At 59.3% G+C, this 12,864-nt stretch overlaps 1 protein-coding gene across 3 annotated transcripts; it reads right to left on the reverse strand.

Annotated features, from left to right (window-relative positions):
- Positions 1-1,341: 1,341 nt before the first annotated feature.
- LOC138846700 (uncharacterized) lies at positions 1,342-12,537 on the reverse strand. 3 transcript variants are annotated; one of them, XM_070063215.1, is made up of 5 exons: positions 10,747-12,537; positions 9,635-9,755; positions 8,480-9,010; positions 7,241-7,867; positions 1,342-5,730 (listed from the first exon to the last, which is right to left on the reverse strand). In XM_070063215.1, exons 4-5 carry the CDS (start codon positions 7,377-7,379, stop codon positions 4,979-4,981), a joined length of 891 nt encoding a protein of 296 aa, XP_069919316.1. In that variant the 5' UTR covers positions 7,380-7,867; positions 8,480-9,010; positions 9,635-9,755; positions 10,747-12,537; the 3' UTR covers positions 1,342-4,978. The 3 variants fall into 3 exon arrangements, with proteins under 3 accessions (XP_069919316.1, XP_069919315.1, XP_069919317.1); XM_070063214.1 differs by having other exon boundaries at positions 8,480-9,755; XM_070063216.1 differs by lacking the exons at positions 8,480-9,010; positions 9,635-9,755; positions 10,747-12,537 and having other exon boundaries at positions 7,241-8,432.
- Positions 12,538-12,864: the final 327 nt, after the last annotated feature.

The raw sequence follows: 12,864 nt of genomic DNA on the forward strand, positions 1-12,864 counted from the left end.
AGCTCCTATCTCCTGGCTTCGGATTGGAATAGCTCACTCTGTTGCGGCCAGTTGGGGAGTAAACCAACAGATGGAAGACCTCTCTCTCTTTCTCTCTCTCTCTCCTTATCTTTCTATGTAACTCTTTCAAATAAAGAAATAAATCTTTAAAAAAAAAAGAGAGAGAGCTAGATTAGAACCAGTGCCCACATGGGAGGCCGGCACTGCAGGCAGCGGCTTTACTCAATACGCCACAGTGCCAGCCCCTACAGTGTCTTTATCTAGAGTAATTATCCAGGCCAGCACCAAGGCTCACTAGGCTAATCCTCTGCCTGCGGTGCCTGCACACCGGGTTCTAGTCCTGGTCGGGGTGCTGGATTCTGTCCCGGTTGCCCCTCTTCCAGGCCAGCTCTCTGCTGTGGCCCGGGAGTGCAGTGGAGGATGGCCTAAGTGCTTGGGCCCTGCACCCCATGGGAGACCAGGAGAAGCACCTGGCTCCTGCCTTCGGATCAGTGTGGTGTGCCAGCCGCAGCAGCCATTGGGTGGTGAACCAACAGCAAAGGAAGACCTTTCTCTCTCTCTCTCTCTCTCTCTCTCTCTCACTGTCCACTCTGCCTGTCAAAGAAAAAAAAAATAGGGTAATTATCCAGACTTACTTCCTATAATTAATTGACTTTGACATTTATCATGAGGACTTCTACCATGCACGGCTGATTCAAAATTTTTGATTCTGATTAATTTTTAGAAGTCTATAGTATTTCTTTTTTGTTTTTTATTTCGGCTATAGTATTTTGAGCAGGACAATCTTCAGAGCCCATGATCAAGAGAATTCTTTCTGCGACTGTCACTTATTGTTTTTTTTTTTGTTTTGCTTTTTACATATTTATTTATTTATTTGAAAGGCGTAGTTACAGAGAGGCAGAGAGAGAAAGAGACAGAGAGAGAGATCACTTCCATCCACTGATTCACTCCCCAGATGGCCGCAACAGGCAGAGCTGAGCCGATCTGAAGCAAGGAACCAGGAGCTTCTTCTGTGCCTTCCACACGGGTGCAGGGGCCCAAGGACTTGGGCCATCTTCTACTGCTTTCCCAGGCCATAGCAGAGAGCTAGATCATAAGAGGAGCAGCTGGGACTAGAACCGGTGCCCATATGGGACGCCGGTGCCTCAGGCCAGGGCGTTAACCATGGGCCACTTCGCCGGCCCCAATAATTCCTTTTTAAACACAGTAAGCTGGGGCTGGTGCTGTGGCTCTGGCGTAGTGAGTTAAAGCCTCCTCCTGCAGTGCTGGCATCCCATATGGGAGCCAGCTTGAGTCCTGGCTGCTCCACTTCCCATCCAGCTCTCTGCTATGGCCTGGGAAGGCAGTAGAAGATGGCCCAAGTCCTTGGAGCCAACACACTGTGCTCCTGCATCGGAGGCTGGGGGAGCTCTCTGGAGGGTCTAGGCAGAGCAGCACCGCCCCTGGCTGACCCCACACGCGGGCCTGTAGAGCTGCAGCCCTCGGGGGCCGGAAGGGCTCAGGACAGCTCAGTCTGGGGAGATGTCTCTCTCCCGCTTCCGCTTGCTGGTGCTGATGGAGGCACGGGGCACTTCAAACCACCCAGGGAGCCCTGAGAACTCTGACATAATGAGTTCATGAGGACTTCTCCCACTCAGCAGGCCCCATCTAAACACAGGTGAGGTTCAGTTCCTGATGCATACTTTCAATTTTGATCCTTCAAGGCTCAAGTTCAGAAAAAAAACTCCATTGCTGTGCTTATGTCAGTTTGCAGGTCATACTTGCTGCTTGTTATGTGAGTTTCCCAAGGCAACGAAAAGGTCGATCATCTTATCTCCTGCAACATGGCTGCCATCAGACACCTAGAACAAGCCCCTATTCTACACCAAAAACTTCATATGGCAGAAAGCGACACAAAATCACTTTTCCCGGAGCTAACAATGAGCCAATGCAAACACCTAGTGCACTCTTGCAAGAATTGTGCCCCCTCACCCCATCAGGCCCACTGCTACAAGCAGGAGTGAACCCGCGAGGACTTGCTCCTTAGAAGCTCTGGCAAGTGGAATTCACCCACATGAACTCCTTTGGTCAACTTATGTTTGTCCATGTGGTGGGAGATACGTATTCAAAGGCTGTATTTGCAGCAGCCCAATCCGGAGAAAAGGCTAGAAATGTGATAAAGGCGGTTAAGTCAGCCCTGCTGGTCCTCGGTGTCCCCTGGACAATAAAGCCTGATAACGGGCCAGCGTATACACCACAGGAATTTAATTCCTTCCTGAGGTCCTGGAACATACAGTCTGCCACAGGTATCCCATACAAGCCACAGGGGCAGGCAATCATTGAAAGAACTCATAGGACGATTAAAGATCTCTTACAAGGACAGAAAAACAACCGTATGTCCCCAGACCCACAGCTTGCTTTGACTGAGGTCCTTTTCACTATCAAGTTTCTTCCTTTTGATTCCAAGGGGTCAGCCCAGTTTATAAACACTGGGGATCCTTTCCATCCCAGACCCCGGCCCCTATGGTTAGGTGGAAATACCCCTGACAGGAGAATGGAAGGGGCCACACCCTCTCTAACCAAAGGTCGAGGATATGCTTGTGTCTTTCCAGAGAATGCGGCACAGCCCATTTGGGTACCAGCCAGAAACATCCAGCCTGCAACTGACAGCCAACCAGAACCAGCTGAACAAGACTGAGAGTCAGCCTTGTTAGCAGACGCACCTGCCCTATCATCCTACCCTGGGAAACTGCCCATAGACACATCCATTAATGCTTCATACCCCACTAGCTCTAGTCAGCCACTCAAACGGCCCACAGCCTGTGTGTGGTCACACAATTCCTGGTTATCATTCTTCCTCATTCCTACCCCATCTGAGCAAGCACACCAGTGGTCTCCTGTGTTGAGCACTGTTTAGTCAACGACGGGTAAGATCCCCTGGGGGACAACCTAAGACAGGCACAGCTGCGTACAGAGACCACATGGACACAGGGTCAACAATGGTATGGCCAAAAATCATGCCTCCCATTGCTCAAAAATAAATGAAAGGGGGAAATGTGGTGGAATGAGAAGGCCATGTCAAGATGACCGCTGGCAAGCGAGCGTCAGTTACTCAGGAATGGCTTTGAATCCCATCTGGCAGTGGAGCCTGCCTGGCAACAGGCTGTGATTGGATGGCTTCCAATACTGCCTGACAACAGGCTGTGATTGGTTAGGGTATAAACCACCCCATGACCGGATTGGCTGTCTTGGCTATATAAGCTGTTGTACTAACTGAAATAAATGAGTCTGCGGGCTGCTTGCCTCAAGCCCACTTTCACCGGACTCCCGGCGTCTGTGTGGTGACTCCATGCCTCTAGCCGCCACCAGGCTCCTCCTCTCAGAAACAACTCCACTGCAATATTGTTGAGAAATCAACTGCAACAGTGCACATGTGGAAGAAGCTGGACTCAGGGGCCGAGGCAGGGGATGGACCCCGGGTGGTCCAGGAGGGGATGCACGTGCCCAGTGGTGTCTTCCCCACGTTGCCTGCCCTGGGGTTGTCATCAGGGACAGGGCCCAGTCCTCCTCCAGCCCCATCTCACTCGGGCTCCTGCTGGGGGATGCTGTCTGCCATGAGACCCTCACTAGAAGCTGATGCCGTGCCACGCTCTCGGGCTGGTCAAGCCACAGGCAAAGTGAACTTCTTTCATTTTCTAAGCAACGCGGCTTCAGGTATTTTGCTATTGCCACACAGAGTGGCCAGGACTCCCCTCCAACTTCAGCGAAATGCCCTCCAATGTCCCTGAAGGGTTTCTGAGAAAGCCTCTTCCCGAAGCATCAGGGGTTCCCCATCCCGGATTTTAGTTGAGGTCTCCCTAAACCAGCTCTGGCTTCCTGTGCCCCCTAAACCCCCAGGTCTGAGTCCTCTGTTAGGGGTGGCTGGGGGTACAGGCAGAGGCCAGCTCAGCAGCACTGCTCATGGCACCTGGGAGTCCGGCAGGACTTCAAGTCCCTCAGGTCAACCTTTAGAGACATCGCGGGGCCTCATCTGTGTCCTGGGAGACAGGAGCCGGGCAGGAGCTGGGAAATGCTGAGTCTGCGAATTCACCGCCAGTCCTTACAGGGCTCTGGAGCCGCCCCTGCGTTTCAGGTGAGCCATGGCCCGCGTGCCTGGCTGAGAGCTGTGGCTACACGGCCACAGAGATCACCTCTGACAGTGGTGCTTGTGGGAGAGCAAGGTGACCTGCGTGCTAGGGCCCTTCCCGCCCACAGCACATGAGCTCAGCACACAGACCAGGCCCCTCCTGCGCGCTGCGGCAGCCCTTCCTGGAGAACCTCTCTGAGTCCCAGGGCCAAGGGCTCTACTCCCGTGGTGTTCACACACAGGCACAGCCGAGAGCAAGTCCCTCTCACCTCCACCGAGAATCCATGCGATTCTATCAAATGTGCCTCCTGCCTACGCTACCAACACCTGGTCAGTTGGGCAGTAGACGTACTCTGGCCACTGGTCGCCTCCCAGCCCACAGTGCACATCCTCTCCCACGTGGGAGAGCCATGTGGGGTCAAGCCAGGGATGCTGCAGCCACGGCCGCCCAGGTCTAGGGGAGAGCACAGAGGTGACACAGGCCCTCCAACCACAGCTGTTCTTATTGTGCTGATCTGTCCCAGAGGTCACGGGCACTCACGGCTGCTGCTCTCCCACCCTGGCCCAGTCCCCACAGGGCAGAGCTGAATCTCAGGCATTGTCTGCAGGGTCCTGAGTGGGTCTCTGCCTGGGGCTGGGGGCTGTGGAACGACCCATCTCCCCAGGAACACGGGGAAGCTTGCTGCCGCTGGGCGCCGGGGTCACAAACTGGAGCAAACTCCTTTCCATGGAACAATTTAATACAGGCTCAGCACCACCTGAGGGTGGCGGTGGGGGAGGGGGCGGGGAGGAGAGTACAGTGGCTCCTGGCACGGCTGTTGTCTTCCAGTGTCAGGGTGACCTGGCCCCAGGAAGAGCCTCGGCGGTGGGGGCTCAACCAAGTGCATAGGATGCCGTGAAGACACACGGAAGGCTGCTGCCCAGCCTGGGCAGGACAGATGCTGGACTCGGCCTCTCTTCTAGGAGGCACCCATCATCCAGGTGCCCCACAGAATAAGAGGTAAGGAGGCCTCTGGCCAGGGAGGGCATGTGGGCCTGGTATCCCAGCCCAGGGCTGGCTCTGGCCGGCTCCAGCCCGTGACTCTCCCCAGAGTGCGTGGGGCTGCCATGCCAGTAGTGGGGAGTCTTCAGCCGTGGCCCCCAGGCGGGGACAGCCTGCATGGGCCCTGGTTCCGGGGGCTCCGAGGCCCGTGGAGGAGCCCACATCCACAGGCCCTCCCGGCTGCCAGCGTCGGAGGAGTCGTCCTCCCTGTGCTCTGGCCCGCTCAGGTTAGGGAGACTGGCGCACTGGCACAGGCCTCCCCACCTCGAGCACTTTGGAGACTCCGTGGGGCTGGCAGAACCTGGAGACTCTGCGGTCCCCACAGGGGAGCCCAGGCCGAGGGGCTCTGGGCTGCCTTCCCAGCTCTCCTCCTCCTCCATGCCTTCCCTCTCGGCGATGCGGAGGCCAAAGCTTTCTGGAGGACGGATCATCACTGCACGAGTAGCGGGACCCCTGGTCTGCTCCCACACTGCCACTGTGTCCTGAATGGTGATTTTGGCCTTCGGAGCAGTGGGGGCAGGAACGTGCATCTGGGGGACGCGTGCCTGCCCCAGGGGCCTGCTGCACTGTTCGATGGACTTGGCTGGAAGAAGAAGAGACGCGGTTTGCTTCTCCACAGCCCCCGTCTGGCCTGCAGGGTGCCTGCCCCGACCTCATCCTGGGGTCCCCATCACCACGTGTGACGCTGAGGACTCTTCCAGGCTGCTGGCCCCAGACGGGAGGGTGTGTGCAGCCCGGGCAAGGGGAGCCCTGGGACACCACCGGCTCCTCCTGCACAGCCATCACAGGGTGGATGGCCCTGAACTCCTTGCCTCACTCTAATCTCTGGGGACTAAAGCACCAACTCAGGACCCCGTCCCCTCCCCCACCTGACCTGCTGCGCCCTAACAGTGCATTGGCTGAATTTCCCGCATCTGAGTCCCTCCTACATGGCTGGAAAGGAACTGAGCCTAAGATGATGGGGTGAGAGCTGGGGCTGTGGGGCAGACATGGAGTCTGGTTCAGGCCCTTGGGGACAGGGAATGCAGTTTCTAAAGAGGTGGCAGGGGTGCCCTGTGTCCTCTGCCCCTGGGCCACTGTCTCTTTCCTGGTGAGACTGGGCTGTCACCGCTACTGTCCCATGAGCACCCAGGGAGGCAGCATCTGGAGGCACAGTGGGGCCTCCCCAGTGCCTGGACAGCCTGCACCTGGGCCCTCACTTAGAGCCTCTAGAGCTGGGACAAGCCCATCTCTGCTCTGCATGGGGACCCAGGCGCTCAGGTCCATGATGGCAGCAGCAGCAGGGGACGAGCACGGGGACCCCTCCCCACTAGAGCCCAGAAGCCAGCGATGCTCCGGGTCCCGCTGCCTTCTGTTGGCCCGAGGCTAGGGCTGCAGAGCCCACACTCTTGTGTTCTGCCGTGGGGCCCCCAGCCCTGCCTCTGTGCCCAGCCCTGCTCGCAGGAGTGCACTTGGCCCCCACAACTGGGCTCAGGGCACCTGGGCCTTCCAGGGGTTCTCAGATGGCTGAAGGGGATCCAGTGCCGGCAGGCTTTACATCACTGCACAGGGTCTCCCACAGCCCCACCTCCCTCTAGCCCTGCCCACATGCAGGTGGGAGCCCCGCCCACCCCTGTCTTGGAGGGTCCTGTGTGCAGACAGCTGTGGTCATCGGGCCAGGAGGCTGTGTGGGGTCAGGCAGGGCCACTTCTCATCTTGCTGGAGTGGGGGTCCAGCTGTGCTCCAGGCTCCTGGGGGCACTGAGCCAGGGCACCTGCTCCAGACCTGGGCAGGGTAGCTCAAGGCGGGGCCTCCAATCCACTCCAGAGTGGGGGTCAGCCAAGGAGCCAGAGCCACAAATGTCCTGAGGACAGCTCCACGGCCCGGCCCCAGAGTGGTGGGGGGAGAGCCGGCACCCACAGGAGGATTCTGGGAAGCTGCCCGAGGCCCTGTCAGGCCATGCTGACAGAGCTTCAGAAAGCAGAACTGCTGAGCCCGGGGAGGACAAGGAGGACCAGGAAGAGGTGAGGCCCTGGGCGGGGATGTCAGGGCCTGGCACTCCCACTACTGACTCCCCCAAGGGAGCATGGGACGGGGCCGTGTGCTGGACTCACCTTCGGGAGGCAGGAGGCACTGGAGCTTCCCCAGCTCACGCATGGAGGCCCGCAGCTGCCTGATGACCGCATCCTCACTCAGAGACCAGGCCTGCTTCAGGGTCACCTGCAGGAACTCCCGGAGGTGGTCCCGGGGCATCTTCAGCAGGCGCTCTAGACATGGGGGTGGGTGTCAGGCTGGGAGGGGCCCTAGGGATGGCGCAGCCACCATGGCTGCTCCAAGCCCTGTCCCAGCACCAGACATGGGCTGCAGACACCCTTGGACACCCTTGGGTGTCACGCCAACCACTAGAGGGACTGCTCAGGGGCCAATTTCCAGTGCGATGACCCTGGCCACTTCTCCTTGTGGTCTGTGGGGGCCTGGGATTGGGGATGCAACAGGGGGATTCTCAGTGCCCTCCTGAAGGGAACCCAGGCCTCCCAAACCCCCTCATCCCTCCCTCAAGCCCTGCTCCCGAGGGACAGGCAGGGGACCCCCAGATCCTCCATCCCCAGCACCCGGGCCTCTGTGGGCCCTGAGGACTCACTTTGATGGATCTTGAGGGCCGTGTATGCCATGGCCGGGAGCACGTGCTCGCCCTCCAGGATGTATATATCCCATATTCTCAGAGCCAGGGGGAACGGCACCTGGGGACAGAGGCATTGGAGGACCCGCCCGTCAGGGCCTCAGCAGGGCCCACAGGGGTGGGTGTGCAGTGTCACTCCCCTAGGACAGAGGGAGACTCCAGGAGGCTGATCACACAAGAAGGCCAGAGCTCCTCCTGGGAGGGGAGGGGAGGCCATGCCTCATGGCCACATCCCTGCCCACTCAGCGAACCAGACCCACAGAGGATGACCATGTCCTGTCCTGGACCCTGGGGGTCTGCACACTTTGGAAGCCACACTGGAGATGCCAGACACCCCAGGGACCTGGGGAGGGCTCAGCCCTTGGGCTGTGCTGCCACCAGCCTCTGCCTCAGGGGGTCTATGGATCTCCTGCCTCTCACTGTAGGGCTCTGGCCTTTGCCAGGCTCTCAGGATAGGTCCTGGTGGGACCTGTCCCCTCCTTGCTGGCTCTGAGGCTCAGCCTCAGCTTGGACCACCCTTAGCAGGGCTGGACAGGGCCTGCCTGGTCTGCACAGCAGGCTCCCTCCTGTGTCTGCTGGGGCTGGGGGAGCTCAGAGTCACAGGCCACCGGCACCAGAGAACCAGGCACTGGGGCAGGAGCTTCCCTGGGCAAGGGGTCCCCGGGGCACTTACCCCATCCAGGAAGCACTGGATGTACCAGTGGGTGGTGGAGTCCTCCAGGCACACACCCTCCTTCTCCTAAGAAGAGGCAGAGGCAGAGGGGGCTCAGGGCCCAGGGCCCAGGGCCCAGGCCTGACTCCCTCTAATCTGAGCCCTGGGGCAGAGCCCCTGGGTGCAGGAAGCCCAGCAGCAGGGGCATCCCCCCTCCCAGCCATGCAGGTTCCTGAAGGGACACAGGTCCCTCCTTCCACTCTGCTCTGGGGACAGCGTCTCCCTTCAATCTACGCCAACTCTGGGGGACCAAGTGCTGGACAACAAACCAACACCCAAGCTGCCGCGGACCCCAGTAACCAAGGAAAGTTTTGGTGAGGACGTGGCCTCCCCTGGCTCAGGAAGCAGTCCCATGAGCCCAGAGCCCCCAAGAGGAGAAAGGAGATGCTTAACTTACCAGGTGTTTCTCCAGGGAGGGGAGCACGCGATGCACAATGAGCCCCAGGTGTTGCTGGAATCGCTCCAGTTTGGGGGTGTTTGGTTTGTAGAAACCTGAGTAGAATCAGCCACACCCCCACGTGAGAGCCTCCTCCTAGGAAGGCTGGAGAGCCCCAGGCCTGGGTGGGGTGCTTCTGAGCACTGAGGGTCAGGGGAGGCTGGACCAGGGGCAGGTGGGGATGAACGTGGCCAGGGAAGAGGATCTGCTTGGGAGGTGGGTGCAGGTGGGTGACTGTGTCAGCCCAGGCCTGGCTGCCCCCTGGAGCCCGCTGGGGTGGGTGCAAGTCAGACTGGGTGCCTCCTGACCATTCCAAGACTCAGGAGCGAGGAGGGGTGACCCTACAGGGGATGCTGCCTTCCACAAGTTCCCTGGGTGTGGCTCTGTGCTTGAGAGTTGTGTACAGACGTGTGAGGCAGAAGAGTCAGAATCGACCTGAGTCACTGGACAAGGACAGGACCCCTTGTTCTGAAGGTTCCCACACCCAGGATGGCCATGGTCAAGCTGCAGGGCCTTTGGGTGGTGGTAAAAGAAGGGGGCTGGCTCAGTCTGGGAGGCCTCTGCCAGCCCTGGCTTCCTGGGAGCCCCCCCCACACTGTGACACTGTCCTGCACATTCAGGAGCCAGTGAGGGCCGTGCACGGACTTGCATGCACTGGGCCCCACACGCCATCCACCTACCGTGCATCGCGTGCTTCCTGCTTTCCATGAGCTGCACCAGGGCCCAGAAAGCGTCCTCCTCGGGCATATACATGAGCAACAGCGCCACCACATGGCTCAGACCCTGGCTGTAGCCCACCTCCTGCAAGATCCCAGAAAACCTTTAGGAGACCTCCCCTGGCAAGAATGATATCCTAGGATGGCCCACCTCTCAGGCAGATCAGGGTCACCCACTGAAGGGTCCAGGAAGATTTAGGCACAGGGAGCCCCTGTGCCTGAATCCTGCCACTTGGTGTCAGCTGCCCAAGAATTGGAGCCCAGAGAAGTTCTCCAAGTTCCTGGAGGGAATCCTGCAGGGCCTGAGCTTAGGCAGCACAGGGGGAGAGCTCAAGTATGGACACCTGTTACCCCCAAGATGTCAGCATGGGCCAGGTTGCTGTGGGAATCCAGATCCATGCCCATGGAAGCTTCTGGACCCCTGAGCTCTGCAGGTGAGCCGGTGGCCCTTTCTCACACGAGGAAGAAGTAAGCCAGGAAGTGCTACCAGGACCGGAACAGGAGGAGTGCCTCTGGCATGGGTGCAGGCCTGGGCTTCCTGAGTGCCAAGCCCCCTGGGAACCAGGGCACCAGGCAGGGTTGGCCAGTGGCAGGTCAGGGGGGTGGGGATGTCCAGGCCTTGCTGGGTCACCCATGGAGCCCTGCGCCTGCTCCACTCATGGGAAAGTCTGAGTGGGTGGTTGTGGCAGTGGCGCTGTACAGAGTGGGATTCAGGCCCATGGGTCCAACCACAGGGCTGGTGGGTGTAATGGCATCAGTGGGACCCAGAGCAAAGTCGTACACCTGATCTGCCCTGCCTTCGCCCCCCGCCCCACTGCGTGGAATGCTAGTCCTGGGAGGGGCATCCCAACACGGCCAAGCTCCTGGGGTCTGGAGACCAGCCCAGGAGAAGGCTGCCTTTCTCCTCCCAGAACTTGAGGTTGGGTCCAAGGAGGCTCAGAGCCTGGCCTCCACCGCTCTTCCTCAGAGCTGTGGATGAGCGAGGCCCCCTCAACCCAGGCTGGGATCTTTGTGACCAGGGGTGCCCTGCAGGGACTGCCGGGATAGCACCTGCGCTATGATCCCAGAATACTCACAGGATTGTAGACGGAATAGGCCATCAGTATGTGGAATAAGGCCTGTTGGCTGGAAGAGAGAGGACAGAGGCCGTGTGTCTTGTGCTGCCGAGGCTCTCAGTGCAGCTCTGCCTAACAGAGCCTGACAGCCACACGCAGGGCCCGTGACACTCTGCTCATGCGCAGTGACGTCGTCAGGGCACCTGCGTGTTGTCCACCATGTGGGTGAGCGCCGCCTGCAGGGACACGCACACCTCCCAGGGCGCAGTCACGTGCACTTTCATTTCCCAGGTGGGTGTTCAGGGCACAGGTGAGCGTCCCACTGTGGGAGTGCAGTCCCGTGGGTCCAAGCTGTGCAGAGTCAGCCTCCCATGCACGTTCAGCCTTGTAGGGAGCAGCACCCGGCGTCCTCAGTGGTTTTAGTTCCCCCCCTCCCACAGCTGTGCGCTGGTGCCCCTTTGTGGTGTAGGGAATAAGTGTGTGTTCATGCGCTGAGGAGGTGAAGTGTGTGTGCTTTCATGAAGGGTCCCCCCGATCCTGTGTTCCCGGGGTACTGGGGGGCTGCCCACTGCTTCCTTGTGACTGAGTTGAAGGGCTCCTTGAATATTCTGGAAACAACACCTTTATTAGTTAGATTGCTACTATTGTCTCCCCTGGTGTTTCTTTTCATTTCAGTCTCTCCACAGTGTCTTGGGAAAGTTTGTGTACTATAGAAAAGGCAAGTTTGTTTTCTGTGCTCAATGAACTGTTTTAGGCTTGCACCCAATCTTCCCTAGGGACCCCATGTGCCCCAGGACCCTTGCTCCTCCCACCCGCGGGTCCTCCCCAGCCCAGAGGCCTCACTTCATTCCGTAACGTTCCCGGAACATGAGGTGGTTTCTGAAAGTCCATGCGATGGCGGAGTCGATGTGATGGAAGTGAGTGGCGCCCAGCCTGGCCAGCTCTTTCATCTCCTGCAGGGCAGGGACAAGGGGGAGGGGCAGCCTCAAGAACTGCCCAAGCCCCATTGCCACACAAGGACCTCAAGTCCACGTCAGCTCTTCTGGCTGACATGGAGTTCCCTGCAAGCGCTCATTCCTTTCTGGGTCCCACCTTGAGGGAGGGTCATGGGCTCCCTACTTGCCTCAGTGCCCACGTAACCCTGACGGTCAGCAGCAGACAGGGGCTCTGAAAGGTCCCTGTGCACTCCCCCTGCCTGCCCCAGCTCTCAGCACAGACACGGTCTGCCCCCAGCCAGGCTTCTGAGCCTCCTAGCTGAAATCTCAGGCCCTGCCCTCCAGGAGTCAGCCACAGCCTAACCACTGCCCCATGCTGCCCCCTGCTGGAGGGGCCCATCTCCATCTTGACATTGCAAGCCACCCTTGGCTTGGAGCTGAGCCTGGGCAATGACTGTCTCCAGGCCCAGCTCCCAGGGCCAGCCCCAGACTGCAGACTTGGGGGAGGCAGGGTGGGAAACACAGCTGGGCCCTGCTCCCTGATGGCAGCCAGGGGCCATGAGAGCCAGCTGCAGTTGACTGCCCTCTGCTCACACCAGTCCTCACTCCCTCCTTTCCCAGAAGCATTGAGAGCTGTGTGACCATTGGAGCGGCCTCTCCAGGCAAGGGCAATGCCAGGGGCTGCAAGTCCATGTGAAGGCAGGGCCAGCTGTGGGCAGGCCTAGGTGAGGGCCGGCCAGCTGTGGGCAGGCCATGTTAGCACAGAGCCTGTGGGGCTCCCTACCTCACACCATTGTGATCTCATCCTGGGAGACCCCCGCCCATCAGGGACCAGCAAGTCCTCTCTTCTGGCCGTATGCCAAGCTGCCCAGGTGAGCTCAGAGAGAGCAGGTTAAAGCCTCTGGCACAAAACACACCTGTCCAGTCCCAGCTGGGTCTGAGGAGACGTGGAGGAGGCACTGACTAGGATCTAGGGAGAGGAAGGCAGGATGGGGAGGAGGCTCCCGAGGGCTCAGTGAGGGACGGTCCTCCACGGAGACTCAGGCTCCTGAGCAGGCCCGAGCAGGCCGGGCCCCCTTGGGCTGAGTGCAGAGCCGTACCGCATATTTGCCTGGGTTCTGGGCCTTCCTCTTGTCCACCTCCAGCATCACGGCCCACACCTTCCCGCGCACCTGGGCAGGGATGCCTTTGTAGATTCTGCGCT

Source organism: Oryctolagus cuniculus, chromosome 18, assembly GCF_964237555.1.
Source record: "Oryctolagus cuniculus chromosome 18, mOryCun1.1, whole genome shotgun sequence".
In the NCBI taxonomy this organism is placed as follows: Eukaryota; Metazoa; Chordata; class Mammalia; order Lagomorpha; family Leporidae; genus Oryctolagus; species Oryctolagus cuniculus.

Excerpts from the sequence above, each read along its gene's own strand:
- LOC138846700 (XM_070063215.1), bottom strand. The coding sequence starts at position 7,379 with ATGCCCCGGGACCACCTCCGGGAGTTCCTGCAGGTGACCCTGAAGCAG. Across the intron at positions 5,731-7,240 it reads GTGCCTCCTGCCTCCCGAAG|CCAAGTCCATCGAACAGTGC; the intron begins GTGAGTCCAGCA and ends TTCTTCTTCCAG.